At 40.0% G+C, this 25,409-nt stretch overlaps 1 protein-coding gene across 9 annotated transcripts in view; it reads right to left on the reverse strand.

The window, feature by feature from the left end:
• Positions 1–25,409, reverse strand: part of kcnip4a (potassium voltage-gated channel interacting protein 4a) — a 1,101,054-nt gene that overhangs the window by 147,168 nt on the left and 928,477 nt on the right. The window contains exon 1 of one of the 9 annotated variants that reach the window (XM_059646939.1): positions 1,457–1,614. The exons of 7 other annotated variants lie outside the window; for them this stretch is intronic. Coding sequence is in view for 1 of the 2 variants with exons in the window: in XM_048537231.2 (XP_048393188.1) it covers positions 958–1,069 (112 nt within the window). In the remaining variant the exon portion in view is untranslated. Of the gene's footprint in view, positions 1–957; positions 1,217–1,456; positions 1,615–25,409 lie in introns of those variants that run through there. One more of the 9 variants, XM_048537231.2, reaches the window with a different exon arrangement.

Genomic DNA, 25,409 nt, shown 5'->3' on the forward strand with positions numbered 1-25,409 from the left:
ATTTCACTTCGCACCAAAATATCTCATCAAATTACAATCTCTGCCTGTTGCGAATCGAAGATTTCACAGTCTATCACATGCAGCAACTCACCAAGAGACTATTAATCAACAATAACTTTAGTAAAGACCAGCACACATACTAATTTAAAATATTTATCATTTAAAACTAAAAAGCACACGTCAAGTTATTTCTTGATAAAATGCACAATTAATAACAAAATGATTGTTTAATCCAAACAGTTTTCCTGCAATGCTATAAATTGTTTAAAACACCAGTTAACTTGAGAATTATTATTATAATATCAATTCTTTACATTTTACTTTTCTAAAGAATTTAAAGATCATGTTTTGACAATTTCTGGAGTCAGCTACATAAGAGTTAAAAAATAAAGGACAAATGAATGAAAAACAACATCCAGACAGATATAATACTGCAAATCTGATTGCAGAATATAAAAAAAGTTAAAATATCTGAAAACTACTGTTAAAACCTATATTCTTATGCTTTGCAACTTAATTTACTATGAGATGTACACAGAAACAATAGCAGAATTTATTAAGCTAAAAACAAAGATTAGGAGCAAGACATTTATGTTCTCTCCCAACAATTTCTCCTGTAGAGTTAATCCCAGGAATGTGCGATATTGTCACCACTGACTGTGTCTCAGTGTCTCAGAGAATATCAATGCAAAGGTCAAAGCTGTCCTCAAGAAAGGAAGCAAGCAAATTTAACTCCTTTAATTCTATTATTACACTTATAGAAAACAGTTGTTGATTTGATTACACTTATTATGTGTTCTTTTCAAATCTTAAAGCATAGCTAGTTGTCAAAGCATTAAAGCTTATAGTCAGTGTAAATACTGAGAGTTGGATAAACATAATATCAAACATTTGGAATTCCACATTGCACACTGCACTTTATACTGCTTGAAACAAATGCAGTAGTAATTGCCTTACCTTTAGAAAAATCAATCAGGCCCAGGAAATGAAGCAACTTAAGAGATGCACAAATGATCACAACAATACCAACAGTCTGTAGACCCTCTGACTCCCATTCCACACTCAACATTTTCCATCAAAACAAATCATGCCACTATTGGTATTACAGGGGCTGGGTAATCCAATCTGCTAGTGAAAGTAGTTAAAATCTGCACTGAGCAACTATGTACTAGAGACTACCTTTCCATTCCTATACTCAAACTAATTGACCGCAACGATTGCTCTAAAATGACATCTGAACCTTGCATATTTTGCTTTCACCAGCCACTGATTTTATTAGCATTGAGTTCTTCAAGAGTGCTCTGCGACCAGTAACCCCATTACACGACATCATAACAGTAATGTTACGTCCCTGCTATTGAAAACATCTGTTCACTGAAACTAGCGAGAGATATTATATAAGATACATTATTATTCTATTACAATGAAAAAAAAACAAAGAAATCATAAAACTTACATTATGGGAGACACACGGCAACCTGCCTTGAGATATAAATTTCCTTAAGCAAAGGAAAGCATCTTTTTAATCTCCAAATATTATCAGCTTTGATAAGTTTTCATTGTAGCTGTTTGCCGGTACGAAAGGTGGATTTTGTTTAATTCGTTAGCAAGACAATTTCAAGAAGCTGCTGCTTGTGGAGCTCCTTACAATATATCTCTGTTTGATCATTTACAGCCAACAGCTGAAACTGTATAATGCTTTGCTCAACTAAAGGAAAAATCTTAAGTGGATAGTGCCATTAAACAGCACTTAATAAAAAAATGACGTGCTGAGGTCCACTAAGTCATTATATTCCATGTAAACCACAAGAAAAAGAAACAGCATGTGCTGTCAAGAGATTCTGAAACAAATTTTATATCTTCAAATGAGATTATTAGTAACACCTCTGTGCTAGCTTCTTAAAGGGTAGTTTTCTTATAATTGGGCATAATCAACCTGGATTTCTCAGATTTAGAATCCATTCTCCAGCAGACTGGTTTAAATATTAAAAGGAGGCATATCATCAGTATGGACTAATCAAGTTCCATGATTTAAATATGGAGAATAGAAGGATTCTAAATAAATTATAATTATTGTAAAATCAACAAATGTTTTGACAATGTAGTGTTTACTGTTAGAATAAGAAGAAAGTTATTCTAGGAAAAGAAATCCTTGCTCTTGCTGTGCATTTCTCATTAGCCTCAATAAAAAGAGACATAAAATGCAAAATTCTCAATCTAACGATTTACTGGCATTTCACAAGTTCAGTATTATCTAAGCTATTATCTTGAGCTAAGAATTTTAAGAAAAAGCTCAAGGTATGATTGATTAATATAATAGCAAACAAAAACACATTACTCGTTCATAATTTCTAAATGCACATGCAGTGAATATTTCCTTTAACCTTATGGCAGCCAAGTAAGCAGAACAAATCAAGGTAACATTTATGTTTTTAACTGTTTGGTAACATTACTTGGGGGAGCAGAAAGAACAAAAGAAAATCATTGACCTTCTTCATCCCTGCACTGGCAAATATTTGGCAACTCTAATTTACGCCAAGGGCCTTATCCTCAGTCCCGGATAGCATCTATCACAGGCCCAATTTGTGCTCTGACCTTGAAGATTTTCCTGTTGTATTCTGAGATAAATGTGAATAATTTAAAATGTGATCCATTGGTTAACAGTGGCCTTTTCCCTGAAATTTGTGTGTACTTCCAAATCTATGTCCCCAAATTACTGGTCCCTCCCGGTGTTCAAACTATATATCAAAAGGGGGTCGATTTTGCTATCAAGCAAGGGGGTGATGTGATTGCACTGGCTAGACAAAAATCTAGATTTTTTTGGATTGCAGCCAAAATGGAGTTCTTTAAAAATGGCAGGTGAAAACTAATTCTTTTAGTCACAGCACCATTCTTATTCTCAGCATGTTTTGACAGTGCAAGGCTAGAAATTAAGCAGCAAGCCAACAGATAAAACTCTCACCCTTGCTGCCTCCATCGGTGGGTGAGGCATTTCAGGAGCTGGGGTCATTCTGTTAGAATGTTCAGCTTCTCAGAGGTATCACTGAACCACAGAAGAAACTTAAGATACAAAATAGTAACTAAAAGATCTAGTTAATGAAGATTGTTTTTGAAATAAATTGGCTTTCTTGTTTCCTCATAAAATGTCGATTAATCACAGCTATTCAAAGTATCGATGGCAAATTGCTATGTTCCACTTTAGGCTTCTTAATCCTCCTAAAGAAAACAATGAAATAAAAAAAACTTGATACAAAGCATATCAGCCAATCGAATTGCATTCTCTTATGTACCTGTTGAGCTAAGTAGATTTCTGAGCTCAGAAGCTATTGGTATCCACAAAAATTTTAATTGCTCAGATGAGCTCCAGGAATTACTAATCTATTCAAGTCAGCAGTCAATGTTGACAAAGGGGAATGGAGGCTCTTTTAAATTAACCCTTTAGCTATTATTTCTTTGAAGAGTTTTCCAATGTCTGCGCATATACTTACACAATATCAGAAAATGGGAAGTGCATAAAAACTTCCTGTCACTGATTCTATGAATGCCTATAATTATTTGTCACCTTTTTGAAGCTGGAAGTTGAATCAGTTTTCTACAACAATAGATTTTCAGGCCTTCTCTGCTTAATGTTAAGAATTGTTTATTATTTTTCATCTCATGAGCATGTAAAAGACTTGTCAGACTTTCTAATAGCCCCTTTGTTCTGTAAGTACGTAGTGAATTCTGGAAAAAAATTGGGTATTGCGGATGCATTTGACCCTTGGGGCATGGAAAGGCTGGGCTATGAGGAATTGAAGGCCTGATATTGATGACTACAACTTGGTAATGATCGGTAATTGGAGAAGGGTCTTCTAGCCTAATGTCTTCACTACTTGCTTGTCTCTGTTGACGCCTTGGAAGATGATGGGCATTTCTCCATCCCACTGCCTCTCTTGGAATGAAGCAATGGTGGGCTGAAACCTCCTCCACAGAGAGAGGTTACAGAATCACGAACTCCTAATGCCCATCTCTTCATTTAAATTTTACCACTGCCTTCATTAAGAATCCAGAGTAATTTTGATCTTCTCATTTGTTTTGTGCTGGTCAGCTACAAGTGCAACGTTAGTCTATTCCACATTAAGGGTGGGTTGGCCATGGGAATTCTGAGCGATTTTCCCAATGGAGTTGAGCTGGAAATCATGTGTTAAACAAAAATAACTGGTGGGCTCAAAGATTTTTGTGGGCCTAATAGGAGGGTTTATGCATAAAAGTTTGGCTTATCTATTTCTGTAGTCCTCTCTAATCTCCTGGTTATGGATACCTAGAAAGGCTTTTCAGGTCTATTATAAAAACATGGGGCTACAACTTGCAAAGGACTACTATTTGCACATAAAATATGGGCTTCCACATGAAGCAGGAGAAAAAATTGGAGACCAATTTCTATTGTAGATATAGAAAAGAACACAGCACAAGCACATGAGAATTTGATACAGACCCTGTACCTTTTGGGCAGCCATGTAAAAATGAACTCTACTGATTCTTTTTCGGTTGAATTACAATACATAGCTATCTTGCAGTGCTCTGCATGATAAAACAATCCAAAACCTTCTATAAGCTTGATCTGTGGCTGTACTTACTTTTCTGCAGGTCTATAATTACATGTGATCTTAGGAAAAAGCAATATGTCAAATTACACTGAGCGCTTAAAATTACATTTGAAAAGCTATCTCTTGCTTTCAGAAAAAATAAAGAATTATAATGAAATAATTCCCATTTTAAAAGGTACTGGATATTAAATTATCATTGTGTCACATGCATTGGATTTAATCCCATGTTTTATTTAATGCAGTTTTCTGACAATATTTCTTAAAATTAATGACACTTATCAAGCTTTTTCCTGAAAATCCTTGTGAACTTATTTATTTCTGTAGTATTCTCTTTGAAACACTTGGTCAATTAAGAAGTACATTCTGCTTGGAGTAAAAATATAAGCTCAAGGAGTTTTTGATCTCAGCTGAAAACACCGAATGAAAGAACTTCAAAGCTATCATTACCTTGACTTATATTAAATTTTGTAATTTCCTTCTATTATGGATATCTTTTCAGGAGCACAACTCCTTTGTTTCTCTTTGGAGAGAAACATTTCCTTGCACTGGACTATAGATGCAGAATAATCACTAAATAAATATTTAATTTCATAATTAACAAATTTCCTAGGTGGATTTTGCAGGAAGGAAATGACCTCTCATCATCTAGTAAAGATAATAAAACAAGACTATTTCCTGAGATAGTAGGAGCTGCAGAATCTAAGATAACCAGGTGTAGAGCTGGATGAACACAGCAGCATTAGGGGAGCAGGAAAGCTGACGTTTCGGGCCTTGGCCCTTCTTCAGAAAAAGGGTCTGAAGAAGGGTCTAGGCTCAAAACATCAGCCTTCCTGCTCCTCTGATGCTGCTTGGCCTGCTGTGTTCATCCGGCTCTACACCTTGTATCCAAGACTATTTCCTGCTGGTTTAGAGGCACAATTAGTGGGATATAAATTCAAAGTGAAAATACTGCTATCGTGGTGACATAGCATCACCTGCATTTGCTTGTAAATGCCTTAAATTTATCATCAATTTGAAGACCTTGTGCCCTAAATTATCAATAAGCTAATATTCACAGCACCTCAGATGCCATTTTAGTTTTAATTTTGGTTAGTTGTCCACAATATAATTGTATATCAGTTATAAATTGTATGAGCAATATATTTGAGTAGCACTCCAGTAAACCAAATTCCATCACAGGTTTTTCAAGTGGATGAACATGTACAACCAACTGTTCTAACTCTATTTTGGAAAGAAACAACAAACACGAAACAATGTTCCTAATTACATTCAGCCATATGCATGCAATGTAACAATTTACAGTCGCCAAGAATATGAAACAGGAGAAGCTAGAGTACTTCTTACAGGGAAACATAAGAGCCATTGGAGAGTGTTTAAAATCATGAAAGGTTTATACATAGAGTTAACAAAGAGATGCTAATTCCAAAGGGTGAAGGTTTGATAACCATAGAGCTTGGATTTAAGGTGATTGGCAAAAGAATCTAAGGCAACATGAGGAAAAATGTGACTATACAACGAATGGTTAGGATTTACAATCACTGCCTGATAAGGTGATGGAAAATAGTAAAAGCTTAAATTGAACTTTTTAACTTTATGTTAGCAGTGTAATGAATTTCATGTTGCTATTCTGAATCTTCTTGGCAACAGTTAAAAGGGCAATCCTGTGCAATTTACTTGGAAACTCAAACACAAATCATGTCAATCAAAGATCAGGCAACAGTTTATAGGCCTGATTCACTCTATATCTCTCCCTATGGCCATGGATCTCTAATTTTATTATGCTTTAAACATTATGCCTTAAAAACAGGCATTGACCCATGAAAATTTAGCATGTTCAGCATCTCAGTTGAATTTGAACAAGTACGCTGGAGATTTCAGTCCAGTGCTTGAAGTGATTTTTTTCTGCATTTATTTAAGTTAATTGTTAATACTGCTCCAGTTAATGCTAAAATAAAACCTATCTGCCCTTTGAAAGTAGCAATTCTTCTGGTTCAGCTTTAACATAGTCAGATGGAGTAAATGTTTCTCTTCCCTTGCTCAGTCTCCTGGAACCTCTCTGTATTAGATGTTTCAAAAGAAGATTGTCCTGTTGTTTGGTACTCCTCTCTATTCCAGAAGTTGGGACAAAGCATCTCTGAGCAGTATCCGAGGCACTGTACAATAAATATTTCATTAATAAGGCTGTTGTAATTTGGGGTTGGGTTCAGGTTATCCATGACCTCCACAGTTGTTACAGAAATATTGATGTTTTATCATGAGCTTGGATAAAAATGTGTAATGTGGAACTTTAGTTTAAATCTAGCTGGTTTAACTTAATCAAATTGCAAACTGCAGAACAGGACAAACATTATTCATGCAGACAGGCCTTGGTTGATCAACTTCCCATCGAAACCAGACAGGCCTGGGCCTGCCTGCACTTTGTTTCAGAACAAACTGTTGTTTTCACCTCCAGTGAACTTGCTTTGTTAGAAGAATATTACACAGACTTGGTGGCATGCAGCTCAGTAGGAGCCATACGCAAAGTGTAACAATGGTGGCACTCAGCAACTAAAGGTTCAAAACCATATTCTGTGACCTGCAAATATGAAAAGTAGCCACCACATTGTATCTTCCTGCCCATGCTAAATGCTAGAATTAGACACAGGCCACCGGATCTTCAAGAAGGGTACAAAGAGGGAAATAAATGAGGGGAAACCTGTAACCCCAACTTTCTCTCTGCTTCTTACCTCTTCTTGAACAGTGTCTGCAGAGATCACCTATGACTGACAGCCAAGCTGCCCAGTATCTTCAGCTCCTTGTACCTTGTGTTATCATCAGACTGACCAGGCTCAGAGAGACCCCCACATGGTGAGACAATCTGAAAACCAGAACCAGTTCTAGACAACAGAGCAAGCACAATCGATCACTGCAGATCCTGAAAAATCAGTCAACTTTCAAATATTGAGGAACAGCCTGATCCACCATTATTGAACAGGTATTACTAGTCCTTTCAGACAGACGTCAAATACAGTGACAGGCACCAGTGGGAAGCGTGTGTCAGAAGTAAAAAGCTAGCATAGATTTGAGACAGTTTGCTTAGGAATTTAAGATAATCTATGAGCAAGTCTTGTAAAGAGCTTTGTAGAGTTTGATAGAGTTTAATTGATGCAGAGTCTGATAAATACTGTTTTTCGTTGATAAAAATGTTCACTAATGTTGTGTTGGACCTTCCAGTGACTCTTGTTCCCTTTGTCTATCATTCCGTGTAACATATCTGAGTTAAATAAGGTTACTGAAAACTGGTTGAAGGTTAGTCTGTTTGTTAGTTCATTTACCCACTTTTTGCTTGACAACAGGCTGAGTCAAAGCATACGAAAAATGGAGAAAACAGGATGGAAAATGTGGGTAAGACAAAATGAGGGATGTTTCAGCTTGTTCCAAGGCCATCTGAAGCTCCTATTTTATTCCAAGCCACATATGTGAGAACTTTAAAGACACAAACAATGTCATCAACTGTGGCTAGGAGGAAACTGAAGGCCGAATTTTAATTTGAGTGGCACGTGTTGACAGAGGTGAACGATGTGTTGGAGGTTGCTAAGGTTCCAAATTCTTTGGAAAATAGTTTAATACCTTGATACAAATAGTTTTCCAAGCCTTCCATTCTGACTTGGAACTCAGAATCAATTGTTTATCTCTCAACACACATGTTCCAGCATCTCAGATGCTTTAGTAGTTTACATTTTCCACCACAAAAGCATGACCTTCACTTTATACCATCATTTGGTGAGGTCTGCCCCATCTCCTGCCACTGTTGGAGTCTGGAATTGAAAGGGCTCTTAAATATTTCAGCATTAGTGGGGGGTTCCTATCAACCGGACAAAAGGTCCATAAAATAGGATGGGAGACTCTGAAATAAAAGACCATATAACAACAGGGAGGACACTTTGCAAATGGGGAGTCAGAAATCAGAAGGGTCTATGAAATAGGGGTCACTATATGAGGATTGTCTTCAACATGCATCATGAATTCATCATGTCTGTAACATGGGCTGGGGCACCTTATTGAGTTGTATAAAACAGGAATTTTGCAGTCAGGGTTTATAAAATTGGGCACCTTAAAATTGAATATGTTCTGAAACAGGGCTTTCTCTGAAAATGGCATGATTGTATTTGCGTAGGGTATAGGGGTGTAGTGTTCTCAAAAAAATGAGGAATGTCTTTGATGTCTTTAGAGAAGAATATCTGCCATCTTATTCACCATGAATTTTATATGCCTCCAGTATCTCAGTAGTTTATTTTTAATTGTCCTCTGAAATGGCCCAGCTAGTCAATAAGTTCAAAGGCATTTAGGGATAAGTAACAAATGTTCAGCCCTGCCAGTGATGCTCAAATCTCATGAAAGAATAAAGAGAAAAAGCTTCTAAAATTAGGACTCTAAGCATTAAGGCGTTTGTGAACTGAAGTCTCTGAAATGTGAAGGACAATGAAATTGGTAATTTCTGGGTTTCTCCTCTTCAGTTGCTTATGAGTAGCTTCACAGTTCTTGGAACTTACCTTACGGACATGATATCACAGACGAACGTACTCAAATGCAGAACAATACAATAAGATTTAGGCATCAATGTCACATAACTGCATGTCATATGATCAGGTATTATGTCATCAAGTACCACAATGTTAGGTAACAAAGCTCAGGCAACGTTTCCAAACAGATCTGTCAACCCCTACTGTCAATTAAATGTTTGCAGAAGTTTTCTTTCCTCCTCCACACTAGAATAATAAGCAGACTTCGTTCCCAGGTTTCAAATAAGTTATGTGTCCTGTTCCTTTTCCTTCCAGTAGGCTACACAGAGTTGCCAGGGCAGGCGACTACTACTGCAGCAGGTGGGGCTTAGTAAAATCCAGAGAGCCACAGCTATACAAGATTCTGCAACCTGAGGGTCATCAGCACAGATTTGTCGAACTCTAAGTCAAATTGCAAACTTGCGAATCGCGAGTGAAAAGGAGAGTTATGACATGCTGCCAGAATATTAGGAACTTGACAGTTAATACTTTAAAAGAACTGGCTATTAAAATTATCACTGCAAATCATGTGACCTGTCCTATTTGATCTACAGACAGTACCAAGTCTCAATAAATATCTAATTTACCATCCTCTGGGGAATTCACATGTATTTTTTTGTTTCAGTACAGGTAAACACAAAGGAACTATAGCACCTCGAGGCTGCTGTCTTCAGAGCTCATTTTGAACAAACGGGACATCAAAACTTGAAAGGTGGCAGGTACGAGTGAATCTAAACAAACAACTATCATTTGTACTCTAATGCTTTTTCTTCCCTATCCAAACCAGAATAGCGAATATTAAGGATGATATATCGCAGCACAGGATGTTGGAGTCAAGGTAAATATCACCCTTCATTTGAAAAAAAGGTCATGGAGGTTGCAGAAATGGCAAAACAGCTTTGTTTACTTGATCTGTTTAAGTGAAAAGCTGGAAACTTTGCAGTCAGTTCCACTAGAAAAACACTGAATAAATATTTTTTTAAAAAGTGTTGATGGGAGGCAGGAAACACTTGCTAGGCCAATATTTATTGTTATTCTCAATTTTCTTTTCAGAAACTGGTGATGAGCCAACTGTTTGAATATTGTACATCACAAGGTGTGGCACACAAACTTAGGAAAGAAGGTCCAGGACTTGAATCAATGATAGCGAATGAATGGTGGTGTAGTTTCAACTCAGAATACTTTGTGCCTTAAGTGGGAATTTGCAGGTAGTGGTCGTCCTATGCTTCTGCCTTCATTCTCACTTCACTGACCTTTCCTTCTATATGATATTGGTTGTAGGTAGGTTTGGAAAGTGCTGTTCAAGGAGCTGATGCCAGTGTATGTCTGTGCTGGAGGGAGTGAATGTTGAAGGTGGAGATTTGGGTTTCAGTCAAGTGAGTTTCTTTGTCCTGGACGATGTTAAGCATTTTAAGTATTGGAGCTACACATATCCAGTCAATTAGACAGTATTCCATCATATTCCTGACTTTTGCCTTACGTGGAAAACTGGGTCAGTTTTATGGAATCAGGTGATGAGTTACTCACTGAAGAATTCCTAGCCTCTGAATGCTCAAACAACCAGTGCATTGATATGGCTAGTCCAATTCAACTTCTGGTCAATGGTAACCTGAAGAATATTGGTAGTAGATTGAATTGTAGTGATGTCATTGAATGTCCTGGGGAGATGTTTGGACTCTCTTTGTTGGAAATGGCCCATTACCTGGCTTTTTATGCTCAAACATTACTTGCCACTTATCAGCCCAAACTTGTTTAGGTTCAGCATCACTTATAGGTGGGCTAGTTCAATATCTGAGTAATTGTGGAAGGTGCTAACATTGAGTAAACATTGCTGGAGATTCTCATTTCAGTCCTAATGATTGTTAAAGCAGCTGAAGATGTTTGCTTTCAGGATACTATTTGATAAACTCCAACAGTCAGAAATCTATAACACATCCTATTTGCAAATCAGCAAACCCGTGGAAATTAACAGCAATGCTTTACAAACAACAGGTCTTGCCTAACCTTTTCCAAGCTTGCAAGTTCACTTACAGACCAAGCTCTTCAAAATTTGAAGAAAATAAACCTCACGACTTCACTTGGAAAATGTCCACTTCAGCCTTAAAAAATTGAAAACATCCATGAAACTGTTGACCTACCATTTGGGAAACCAGACACTAAATTAGAGACTGAGTTAATCAAAGCTATAAAGGAACATTACCTCCACCTATGTCTAGTGTGTGAAACTCAGTGAATAAGCGAGTCATTATGGTTAAATTTGGTCTACATTTATGAAAATAAATAGCCTTCTTTTGTCTTAAACTCACCAAAGCTTGCAGCTGAAAATTGTTTAATTGAAATAAAGATTCAAAGGTGTAAGAAAGACACAATGAAGTAAGAAAGTACACATCTCCTTCGAACAACAAGCACTGACCATAGGAAATAAGATTGTACATATTCTGTCTGTTAGAGTCATCTGAAAATTTTGATCCAGGAGCTAACTACAAACTCTAGAAGAAGTAATATTTTAGATATGGTCAATGTTCGAGCTCAGGAGGAATACAAGACAGGTATGTTTTGGTCCCCAGGTGTCAAAGATGGAAAACCTTGAACCTTTGTCATTGTCCAACAGGTAACAGGTACTTACTGCCTGTATGGATTCCCAGTCAGAGAAGTTAGGCAATTTGACTTTGGCAATGCAGTACAGAAAACCATTCACTTTGAGCACTTAAAGAAATATCATGGTGGTGGGTGAGAAATAGTAAAGGGGCTAGATTCTGTTCTTTGCAGCCATGACTGTGAATTCCAAAGGCAGTGTTTCCTGCCCAGCGCCAAGAGAGAGTGGTTTATAAATCTGAAGCCATCGTAAGACTTAAATCAGGGTAGTAATGAGACAAAGAAAAGTCGCATGTGGCAGGAAAAGGATGGAGATTGGTGAATAAGTCAAATCATGTAAAATAATAAGCAGTTAAAGTTAAAGACATTTTATCTCAATGCAAAGTTATTTTTTTAGCAAGATAAAGATATTAAGAATACCAATAGAAATAAATGGGTTTGATTTAAAAGTCATTACAGAGATATGGTTGCGTGGTGACCATGACAGAGTGAAATGTTCCAGGGAACTTGACATTTTGAAAAGGCAGGCAAAATAGAAAACTGGCAACCTTGATAATAAAGGAGGAGATAAAAATAGTAGTGAAGAAGGAGCTTGATTCAGAACACCGGGAATTAGTATTAGTTTGATGACAAAATGCAGCAACTGGAAGGAATATACTGATTTACAGTTTGTCACATGAAGCTGAAATAACAAAATTCTACGCTCTCCTCCAGCTTTCATTCAGGCCAGCAGTGTCATTTGCATATATTATTGACTTTACTCAATTCTTCAGAAAAAACAAGTACAATTTACTGAGATAACAAAGTGTGAGGCTGGATGAACACAGCATCTTAGGACCACAAAAGCGACGTTTCGGGCCTAGACCCTTCATCAGAGAGGGGGATGGGGAGAGGGTTCTGAAATAAATAGGGAGAGAGGGGGAGGTGGACCGAAGATGGATAGAGGGGAAGATAAGTGGGGAGGTGAGAGGAAGAACAGGTTAGGGAGGCGGGGAAGTGTTGGGCTGCTTTTGGGATGCAGTGGGGGGAGGGAAGATTTTGAAGCTTGTGAAATCCACATTGATACCATTGGGCTGCAGGGTTCCCAAGCGGAGTATGAGTTGCTGTTCCTGCAATCTTTGGGTGGCATGATTATGGCTCTGCAGGAGGCCCAAGATGGACATGTCATCTAAGGAATGGGAGGGGGAGTTAAAATGGTTCGCGACTGGGAGGTGCAGTTGTTTGTTGCGAACCAAGTGTAGGTGTTCTGCAAAGCGGTCCCCAAGCCTCCGCTTGGTTTCCCTGATGTAGAGGAAGCCACAATGGGTACAGCGAATGCAGTATACCACATTGGCGGATGTGCAGGTGAACATCTGCTTGATGTGGAAAGTCATCTTGGGGGCTGGGATGGGGGTGAGGGAGGAGGTGTGGGGGCAAGTGTAGCACTTCCTGTGGTTACAGGGGAAAGTGCCAGGTGTGGTTGGGTTGGAGGGGAGTGTGGAGTGGACAAGGGAGTCCCGGAGAGAGCGGTCTCTCCAGAAGGCAGACAAGGTTGGGGATGGAAAATGTCTTTGGTGGTGGGGTCGGATTGTAGATGGTGGAAGTGTCGGAGGATGATGTGTTGTATCGAGAGGTTGGTGGGTGGTGTGTGAGGTCAAGGGGGATTCTCTTTTGGCAGATATTGCGGGGGCAGGGTGTGAGGAATGAGTTGCGGGAAATGCGGGAGACACGGTCGAAGGTGTTCTTGGCCACTGCGGGGGGATGTTGCAGTCCTTGAAGAGCGAGGACATCTGGGACGTGCAGGAGTGGAATGCCTCATCTTGGGATCAGATGCGGCCGAGGCAAAGGAATTGGGAATAGGGGATGGAATTTTTGCAGGAAGGTGGGTAGGAAGAGGTGTATTCTCGGTAGCTGTGGGAGTAGGTGGGCTTGAAATGGGCATCGGTTTCTAGGTGATTGCCTGAGATGGAGCCTGCTGTGTTCATCCAGCTCCACACTTTGTTATCTCAGATTGTCCAGCATCTGCAGCTCCCATTATCTCTAGTATAAGTTACTTCCTTTTTTTAAGTTTTCCCACCCTCTTGAAAGTGTAATGATTTGCTGAGGTTCTGTTCAATGGGCATCAGTCTCTGTGGGTGGAAACATGTAGGTGCTTGGGCAGTGTGGGCTATAAGAAAATTTGTGGCAGAATTGATGGGAAGTCCAGTAAGGCCCATCTGAACGTTGGGAGCACCTTGCTTTCTTTTATGCTCTTGGCAAGTGGCGTGGTGAGATACTATTATGTCAGCAGTGAGTTGCCAATTAAGGGAGATAATTCTTGTTAAAACCCCTATTAAATGGTCAAAATAATCTCATTAATATTCAGCTTCCAATCTGAACAAATTATTCATGGAGAAATCCCGATGTGGAAATCAGCGCTGCTACCCAGTGACTTCAGCTCACTGCTGGCTGTGAGGATCCATCATCCACGTAGGACCAAACATCTCAGGGCACACTCTGAGATAGTAAGAACTGCCGATGCTGGAGTCTGAGATAACAAGGTGTGGAGCAGGAAAGCTGACGTTTCTGAAGCTGAATGCTTCTGAAGAAGGGTCCCAACCCACAATGTCAGCTTTCCTGCTCCTCTGATGCTGCCTGGCCTGTTGTGTTCCTCCAGCTCCACACCATGTTATCTCAGGGCACAATCCACAGGCACTACCTGCAGGCACTCTTTAACCATGGATATGGGCATCTGACATTTGCCAACAACCATCATGGCACTTATCTAATCCACTTGCAGACTTCTTACTCATTCAGTATCTCCCTGCATGTTTGCAGCATCCATGTCTTGCCTCGTCTGCCATGCCATGCCAGTTAACATGTTGGCATGGGGTGGAACAACATCTTGATGTCTGGTACGCCGAGGCATCAGTTTTACATCTACAGCCATGTGCTGGCTGCCTGCTTGACAAACACATTACACATTCATTCAACCAAACGGCCATGTCAGAAAGTGAGTGGGGGCTCTGTCCAGTCCATTCCAGTCAAGGGAGAGTGTCTGCCAGTAGGTAGTTCCCCGGACTGTTAGACAGGGCCACAGCCCTCTCACAGTCCAGGGGCTTGGCTACAGTCAGTGTTCAGTTTGGGGTGTTCACTACCAAGGAAATTGTCTGACTGCAGCCTGGTGAGTAGGTGATTCTCAGCCCTGTAGTAACAGCAGCAGCAGCCAGGGGCATCAGTTAGGGGGCCACAAGGACAGCAGCCGTGGTGTAGTCAGCTACATCTTGTGGCTGCTTGTTGAAGTCAGTCAGATGTATAAGGTGAATACAATCCTGGGTGCCCATCCATCAACCATTAAGGAGGGTGCAATGGGAGCCTGACAGGGCATTGGAAGGGTTGGGGTGGGTTAAAATCAATGCCAGAAGTAGCAGCCAACACAATCTGAGGATGGGAGTTGTGTGGTGAAGAGGTATTTCTGGAGGTAGTAACAAAGACTGTAGCAGGCGTTACTTAAACTAGCTGGGGGTATGCAGAACAGCATCAGAGCGTATCATAGTCTGATGAGTACTGGAATGTTCCTAGCAGTAGTCCAGGCAATGGAAGCACACTTATAGAAGACCAATTGTTTGTTTAGGATGGACATATGTTAAGTAAGGGCTGCATTTAACTGCTCTTAAACATTAATCTGAGGGTTTTGAACGAGGGGTTATTAAACCGGTCTATACTTAGAGATTATTTAGAAGGGCAAACATTCGAGAAACCTGGGAGCTGTGCAGAATTGTATTTCAGACAAAATTCCTGATTTCCACTTTACTGCTTTTTCCCTGTACTCCCTTGATTCCATTAGTGATCAAGGAGCTATCTCAGACCTAAACATATGGAAGGGGTCTTCCCCCACTGTTCTCTGTGCCAAGGAGTTCCATAGACCCACACCTTCTGAGAGAAGAAATTCCTCCTCATCTCAGTCTTAAATCAGTTCCCTTTATTCTGAGACGACACCTTCTGGTCCTAGACTCTCCCATGAAGGGGAAACATCCTCTCAGCATTTACCTTGTCAAGCCCCTCAACAATCTGAGATGTTTAAATGAGATCACCTCTCATTCTTCTAATCTCTAAAGTACAGAGTCCCAACCTGTTTAATCTTTGTTCATCAGAAATAATAAGACCAAAACTGCTCACAGTACTCCAAATGTGGTCTCAACAGCACTTTGCACAGTTGCAGTAAGACTTCGAGTTATGGAGTCATACATCATGGAAACAGACCCTCCAGTCTGACCAATCCATGCTGAACATAATCCCAAACTAAACTAGTCCCACCTACTTTCTTCTGGGTCATTGCCTCCAGACCTTTCCTATTCATGTATTTATCCAAATGTCTTTTGAACTTTGTAATTGTAACCGCATCCATCACATCATGAAGTTCATTCCACACACGATCCACACTCTGTGTAAACAAATTGCCTCATATCTTTCTTAAATTTCTCCTCTCATCTTAAAAATGTGTCCCCTAGTTTTAAAATCCCTCATCCTAGGGAAAGGACAACTACCATTAACTCTATCTATACTTCATAGTTTATATACTTCTATGAGGTCGCCTCTCAGTGAAAAATGTCACAGCCTATCCAACCTTTCTTTGTAACTCAAACCTTCCATACCCGGCAACATGCTGGTAAATCTCTTCTGAGCCCTCTCCAGGTTATTAATAACCTGTTTATAACTGGGTGACCAGAATTGGACACAGTATTTACAGAAGAGGCCTCACCAATATCCTATACAAACTCAACATGACTTCCCAACTCCAATACTCAAAGGACTGAGCAATGAAAGCAAGTGTTTAAATGAAAGCACCTTTTTAACCACCCTGTCTATGCATGACACAAACTTCAAAGAATTATGTACCTGAACCCCCAGGTCCCTCTGTTCTACAAAACTACCCAAGGCCCTACCATTACTTGTATAAGCTCTACCCTTGTTTGTTGCACCAAAATGCAATACCTTCCATTTATTCAGATTGAACTCCATCTGCAATTTTTCAGCTCATTGACCCAATTGATTAAAATCCTTCTGCAGTCTTAGAAAGCATTCTTCATTGTGTACTATGCCATCAATTCTGACGTCATCTGCAAACTTACTAAATATGCCTTCTGTATCCTCTTTCAAATCATTTTTATAAATGACAGACAAAAGCGAACCCAGGATCAATCCCTGTGGCACACCACTAGTCACAGGCCTTCAGACCAAAAATCAACCATCATTCTCTCTCTCCTGCCGTTAAGCCAATTGTGTATCAATTAGCAAGCTCACCCTGAATCGCATGTGACCTAACTTTACTAGTTAGTCTACCATGCAGAACCTTGTCAAAGGCTTTACTAAAATCCAAATAAACAATGTCTACTATTCTACCATCTTCAAAGAGTTTGATAACTTCCTCAAAAAACTCAATCAATTTTGTGAGAAGTGACTTTTATTGCATAACATCATGTTGAGTATCCCCAATCAGTTTCTGCCTCTCTAAATGCCCATTATTCCTATCTTTTATAATCACCTTCAGTAATTTACCCATAACCAAAGCCAGACTCACAGATCTATAGTTACCCAGTCTCTTCTTACAACCTTTCTTAAACAAAGGGAGACTATTAACCACCCTCCAGTCATCGGACACTTCACCCGTGGTTGTAGGTGATATGAATATTTCTGCAAGGGGTCTCGTAATTTCCTCCCTTACTTCACACAATGTTCTGGGGTACTTTAGATCTTCTGTAATGTGAACTGTTTTTAAAATATCAAAAGCTTATTTCTCTGCATTCTCTCAACTCCATTTCTATTCCATGGTAAAAACTCTCGCAAAATATTCATTTTGTATCACTCCCATCTCCTGGAGTTCAACACAAACTTCTTTGATCTTTATGAGGCCCTACACTCACTCTAGTTACCCTCTTGCTTTTAAAGTATTTATAGACTGTCTTTGTATTATCCTTAACCTTATCTGCAAAAGCTATCTGATATCCTCTCTTTGCCTTCCTGGTTTCTCTCTTAAAAATGCCCACACGCTCTTAAAATTGATTAAGACATTCAATGAACCAAGTTATCTATACCTAAAATAAGATTCTCCTTTATTCTTGACTCGGACTGCAACATCTGTATTGATCCATTGTTCCTTAATCTTACCAGCTTTACCCTTTAATCTGACTGGAACAAAATGCCTCTAAACTCTTGTCATCACACTTTTGAAAGCCTCCCACTTGTCAGACATGGTTTTACCTGCAAACAGTCTAGTCCAATCAAATTTTAAAAGTTCTGGTCTCATACCATTAAAATTTGCCTACTCCAATGAAAAACTTTAACTTTTATGGAAGGCTTATCTTTTTCCATAACCATTTTGAAACTAATAGAATTATAACCACTAGACTCAATGGTCTACTTTTACTTCAGTCACCTGCCTTGCCTTATTGACCAAATGAAGGTCTACTTTTACTCCTGCTCTAGTAGGAGAATCCACACCTTGATAAAGAAAATTTTCTTAAACATATTTGACAAAATCTTCACCATCCAAACTTTAAACTCTTTGGTAACCCCAGTCAATGTCTGGAAAATTAAAATCCCCCGTGATTACAACCTTATTATCCTTACGCATAACTGAGATCTCCCTACATACTTTTTTCCTCAATTTCACTCACAATTGGGAGCCTATAGTACAATCTCATCAAAGTGACCTTCAATTTTTATTTTTAATTTCGATCCATATACTTTCACTGGATGATTTTTCAGAAATATCTTTTCAATTTTAAGCTGTAATGTATTCCTTCATCAAAAATGCCATGCCTTCCCAAACTCCCTCTTTTCTTGGCCTCCTTTTCTGTCCTTCGTCAACATCTAACATCTGGAAAATTGAATTGCCAGTCTTGTCTATCTCTCAGTCAGGTTTTTGTAATAGCTATGACATCCTTATCCCATGTTCTTAAACATATACTTACACTCCAAACCCCATGAAATAAGGACACCATTCCATAGCCTTCCTTTTTACGTCCTGCACTAGTGTACTAGCATTCTGTGTTTTATGCACAGGTACCCCCAAGTCTCTATGTGTTGCAGTTTACTGCAGTTTTTCTCCATTTAAATAATACTCTGTTCTTTTGTTCTCCCTTCCAAAATGAACAACTTCATAACTTCACACATTATACTCCATTTGCCAACTATATGTTCATTCACTTATGTCTCTCTAAACAGTTTTTGCACTCTTCGCAACTTGACTTTCCCACTCTTTATGTGTTGGCTGCAAATTTGGTTGCATAATGTTCACTTCCTTCCACTGAGTCATTAATATATATTGTAAATAGTTGTGTCACAGCACTGACCCCTGTGAAATCCTACTAGTTGCAAGGAGGATATAGTCTAACCCATCAGGCACGTATCTAATGCAAATGTTGGATTTTACTATGCCCTTATTTCAATTGGGTAAGAACATTGTAGCTGTGAATGTAAATCCAGTGAATTACAGTTTTAATCCTGAAATGTTAATGAATGAAAATCATGTTCCTGATGATGTGTGTTTTGTTTCCAGTAAGGGTATTTTTACCTGATGCAGCAATACTCATGTTATTCCTTGTAAAATAACAAACTAGAAGTCACAGAACTGTACAACATGGAAACAGACCCTTTGGTCCAACTCATCCATGACAACTATATATCCTAAGTAAACTTAGTCCCATTTGCCAGGATTTGGCCCATATCCCTCTAAACAAGCTGGCTGAGTTGCTCTTTCAAATAATTGACATGATAGGAAGGGCTGACCTCATTGTGTGTTGTAACTATTCCATAACATCATGAGTCTATTAAAACCATTTTAAATTAAATTGCAATTGGAACATGAGGTAACTTTTTTCTCATGATTTGAAGAAAGCAGTAAACAACAAAGTCTAGCACAAAACAACAGAATGGCCAGAACCAAATTCAAAGTATTTTTTCCTCAAGTCATGTTAAGTTTCAGAGCAGTTAAGACCAGAAACAGACGGTCATGAAAACTAATGGTCCAAAGGGGATAATTTTTTAAAAATGAGGTGCTAAGAGGATAGCTTAACTATATCATTCAGCAAATTTCATCACCGTTGTGAGAAAACAAAACTATTTTGTTCACATGCCATATGAAAGTGAACAACTGATACGGCTATAAACGGTTGATCTAAAGCTCCCAATTTGCAAACATCTAATTTATGGAATCATTGGTGCAACTGTTTCTTCAACTGTCACTTTGCAAATGGCTTCAGCTTAGAAAATATATAAGTTGTTCCTGTTCTTATGCATATCCCACTAAGTTGAGTCTCAGTAAGAAAGCAGGGGGTGCATTTTGTGGTTTGTCACGTTGCAGTTAAGAACAAAGCTACGGCAAACTGCGATGGTTTAACATTCGGCCAAAGATTCTTAATGAGATTCTAGCGGTCATCTGGGACATAGTTAGGATTTCTCTTTCCATATATTTTAGCAAGTTATGATGCCATTTCAATTAGTTGCTATTGGCTTTTTGCTCTTAGCGTTTCAATGCTATGGATACTGTGTGACACCCAAAATATCCCCACTGTTACCAGCACAGGGTTTAAAAATTACTTCTAAATATATAATCATAACGGTTGAGTTTTGAAATGTCATGGAAGACATGTTCATCATGGAGTAACTAAAAACCTGAACCTTAACTGCGAACACAAAGGTATTTTCACAGAATTTAGAATGACATCGCACAGAAAGAGGCTATTCAGCTCATCATGCCTGTGCTAGCTTTTTGAAAGAGCTGTACATTAATCCTGTGCCTCTGCTTTCTCCTTGTCCTGAAATTATCTCCACTACATGATGTTGCTTGGTGTGAAACCTTTGAGTTATAAAAAAAAGACTGGATAGGCTGGGACATTTTCTCTTGGAGCATAGAAGGTTGAGAGGCGACCTGATGGAGGTTTACAAAATAATATGAACCATAGTTAGAGTTAATGGTGGTTGTCTTTTTCCAAGGAAGGGGAATTTCAAGTCTGGGGGACACATTTTTAATGTGAGGGGACAGAGAACAAAAAGGCATGGGGGCACATATTTTAGACCGAGGGTGGTTCGCATGTGGAATGGACTTCTGAGGAAGGGGTGAATATGAGTACAATTACAACATTTAAAAGTCATTTGGATAAATACATGAATTGGAAAGGTTTGGAGGGATATGGGCAGTCTGAGGAGACAGTTCTGACTTTTCTCTCAGCTGGAATGAGAATTAAATCTACAATGTTAATATAATTTTGCCGAATGCGCTAGGGATTTGGCCAACTAAACTAAATGGCAAATTTATCTTTATAGCATGTTTACAAATTACCTTAGACCATAATTATCAATTACTATTCAGGAGAAGGTTTCAAAAATTATTGAATTACCTTTTTGCAGCCAGACATCTGTATTTAGTCACTCCTGGCTGAGTCCGTCGTAGCTTATAGTTCTGCAGGTGTGTTAGTGAGGAGCTGGCTGTCAGTTTCGGGGACTCTGATGGACCTGTGTTGTGTGTCTGTGGGTCTTCTGTGATCAATGAGGGGACTGAGTTGACAAGAAGAAGAGGCAGGGCAAGGAGTTGTGTTCGGCCTAGATTTTGTTGGGACAGAATTGAGGGAAGTCGGTTCAGGAGTATAAGACCATAAGATCATAAGACACAGGAGTGGAAGTAAGGCCATTCGGCCCATCAGGTCCACTCCGCCATTTACATCATGGCTGATGGTCATTTCAACACCACTTCCCTGCACTCTCCCTGTAGCCCTTGATTCCTTTTGAGATCAAGAATTTGTCGATCTCTGCCTTGAAGGCATCCAACGTCCCAGCCTCCACTGCACTCTGCAGCAATGAATTCCACAAGCCCATCACTCTCTGGCTGAAGAAATGTCGTCTCATTTCAGTTTTAAACTTACCCCCTCTAATTTTAAGGCTATGCCCACAGGTCCTAGTCTCCCCGCCTAATGGGAACAACTTCCTAGCGTCCACCCCTTCTAAACCATACATTATCTTGTAAGTTTCTATTAGATCTCCCCTCAACCTTCTAAACTCCAATGAGAACAATCCCAGGATCCTTAGCCATTCATCATACGCTAAACCTACCATTCCAGGGATCATCCGTGTGGAGAGGGGCAGTTGGGGATGGTGTGAGTTTCTCCAGGTTATTTTGGGAGGGAGATGTCCAGTATTGAGCGGGGTAAGGTTTGGGATGGCTGAGTCTGGAGTTGATGCGGGATGTTGGATTTGTGAGGGGAAGTTTGCAGTGTGTGTGGTAGTCAGATCTAGGCTGGTGTTGAGTCGGGCAGTCCAGGATGTGAAAGGCTCCTCAAATGGAGTAACAGGCATCCCCTTTGTCTGCTCGGTGTCGAGGAAAGGCCCAGTGGTGAGTTGGAGAAATTGGTCGAATCATTTTCAAGCATTTGGAGGAGGTTTCAATTACATTAGCTTTTAAGATAAGTGAGTCATAACCTTCATAGAGATTCAGATCTTAGATTATTGCCCACTCCAAGTTTCAACTTTCCAGGTAATTCCTTTAGACACAGCTGCATCAGGACTTCCACACGGGCTCGACAAGCAACACTAGTCATGCAACTGTCATAGTTACTTTTTTAAGCAGCAGGTTTGGTGGGAAATTGTAGCTGATAAATCTGGTTGCAAAGCATTTATGTCTTCACTGCTGCGGTTCCACATTGGCATTTCCAGCATGCACACGCAATTCTAGAGCTGGCACTGTTAAATGGTATTTTAGTGAAAGCATTACTGGAAGAACAGAGGACTGTACCAGAATTATATAAAGTAGGCAGATCATGATGCAATTCAGCCGGTAAAGTTGAATTGATCACAGCTGATTTTGGTGAAGTGGTTGGTGATTTTGTACAATTTAAAGGCGCTGAACTCTAAAGAGATATGTATATGTTGGTTCTGCTGTTAAGGGTTCTGTTCAGACACATAATCCCAGACATTGGTGCTGACTTCCTGCTTTTCAATGTCTTGACTTGCCACAAATACATGTCCAAGGGACAGTTCTTGGATAAATGAAAGGAGGGACAGGGATAGGGGATAGTGTTCTGCTCAGGAAGACAGGAAGAAAGTAACAGGTGCATGTTTGCCAGCCCCCTGCAGCTTGTTAATTCACAAGGTGAGTGGGACTTGAGGCAACAGATCAGGTTTGAGCATATTATCATATTTAATAATTTTAGCCACAACCCTGGCCACTGTGCTGAGTCAGGTTGTTTCAGTGATGGAAAGCACCACCTTCTTGATGATGATAATATGCAATTTGACACAAGAGGAACAACACCTCCTCTCCTACCTATTTACCCTACAACTTTGTGGAACACCCACACTCAGTTTGTGACAACCCAGGCGCGAACCACTTTAACTCCACCTCCCACTCCTTGGGCAACATGTCCAACCTGGGCCTCTTACAGTGCCACAACGATGCCACCCGAAGGCTGCAGGAACTGCACTTCATATTTAGCTTGGAAACTCTGCGGCCCAGTGGTCTCAATGTGGAGTTCACAAGCTTCAAAATCTCCCCCTCCCCTGACCTCATCCCAAAACCAGCCCAGCTCGTCCCCGCCTCGTTGACCTGTCCATCTTTTCTCCCACCTATACATTCCTCCCACCTCACTTGTCAACCCCCACCCCCACTTCCTACATACTAGCCTCGTTCCTGCCTTCTTGACCTGTCTATCTTCCCTCCCACTCATTGCCCCTCCTTCCGAACTGACCAACCCCCATCCCAACGTCCTACTTACACTCATCTTTACTGGCTCCATTCCTGCCTCCTTGACCTGTCCATCTTCTCCCCACCTATCTGCTCCTTTATCCACCTTCCATCATCACCTCCCTCTCTCTCTATTTATTTCAGAGACCCCTTCCCCTCCCCGATTTCTGAAGAAGGTCCAGACCTGAAACGTCAGATTTCCTGCTCCTCTGATGCTGCCTGGCCTGCTGTGTTCATCCAGCTCTACACCTATTATCTGTCTTGAGGACTCATCATTAAGTTTAAAAGTGATACCTTCCTCTAGGCTTTGGACGATGAGCTTTTTGGCAACTTAGGGAGGGAGTGATAGTGATGGTAGTGAGTTTCATAGTGCGTGTGGATAGGAAGAAAGGGTGGGGGTAATATCTTTCTCAAAGGGAATGCTTCTGACGATAATGTCTTTTCTGTGCCACTGTGTCAAACACTGTTTCAAAATAAAGTGGATATCTCACTCGTGCTCAAGCCAACAACTCTATGGCATTGGCAGTGTAATATTTGGGGTCCGTTCAGCTTTTGACATACTCAGTTGACCCTTAATTACTTATTTGTATGTTTCTTTATAAATCATCTGTAATGTAAGGTGAACTTGGAGACAGGGTGGGGAGAGTATTGGTCACTCAACCTATATTCCATGACACCTGCCAAAAATAAATGCAGCGGGGCACCCAACCCTGATCAATATTTATCCTCAATCATAATGACAAAATCAGATTATTTGATTGTTATCATATTGCAATCACAAGGTTAATTGCACTGGTGCACAAATTGTCTGCTGTCTTTCTAACCTTACAGTTTACTCCCCCCCGCTCCTTCCTACCTCCAAGTGTCATCAGTGCCTTTTTATTAAATTAGCCTTGTATTTTTGTCCTGTTACCTTCAGATATTTGAGTACATGCATCCTGAAGTCCTCTCTTCTGTACCCTTTGCAAAATGGTTGCATTTACTTGTATAGCAATACGGGCGGAACATTTTCTGCACAAGTGTAATGGCTGTGAAGTCATTGGCACAATGACCTAGGCAGCTGTCTACATTAAAATAAGCAAACATGTGGCATGCTTTGATCACCACTGTTGGCACCAACTGGTATAAGATCTCTGGAAGGTTTGAGTAATTCACTGCCAGCAATTTTCCTTTCTTTTATATGGTCTTTAGAACCTGCCTAATTATCAATGGGAGAGAATAGATCGCTATAAATTCTTAACAAGACGAGGCAAATGTCATATATAAAGAGTAACATTTTATTACATGATAGTGAAGGTGTAATTAACAGTAACAAGTTAGAGGTAATTGCAGCTATCAGAGGACAGATATATCTTTCTCCAACAGGTCTTTTTGAAAGACCATCTGTTTTTCCATCTGAATACAGTGTGATATCGGACAGGTCGGATGGAGCTCAACGTTAACATTAATTCTTTCAGAAACATCAGCTTCTGCAACAAAATATGGTAAAGAAAGCCCAACACTGTTCCACTGCTACCCACGCAACATTGCCACCCCTAATCTCCCATCACTCCATAGCCCCTCCCATTTATTCGAGCCCAGTGTCTCCCCCACAAACACGCAATGCTTCCTCATTGCATTACCATTTCACCCCAATTGCCCCCACACAGCCCCTCAGCACTTTACTCAGTGATGGCTTGATTCCAGAATTGACAGCAGTGAATGAAAGGGAGAAGTAGAGGGTATAGAGACAAGCTTCAGAGGGAGTGGGATTAGAAGCAGAAAAGACAGCAAGAGGAAAGTAAGAGGGAGTGTGGGGATGGAAGACAGCAATGAGGGCCATGTTGCTGCATGAGGTTTGTAAGAAGGGTGAAGGAAATGGAAAGAAGTGGCTTGGGAGCAGAAGGGAGGTGTGGATAGGAGCAAGTTTTGACACCAATCTGGCAGCTAGTAGGAAGGCACTGGCAGTGGGTAGCTGGGAACCCACAATGGGCAAGAGCTGAGATCTCAGGA

This window comes from Stegostoma tigrinum, chromosome 1, assembly GCF_030684315.1.
Source record: "Stegostoma tigrinum isolate sSteTig4 chromosome 1, sSteTig4.hap1, whole genome shotgun sequence".
Classification (NCBI taxonomy): Eukaryota; Metazoa; Chordata; class Chondrichthyes; order Orectolobiformes; family Stegostomatidae; genus Stegostoma; species Stegostoma tigrinum.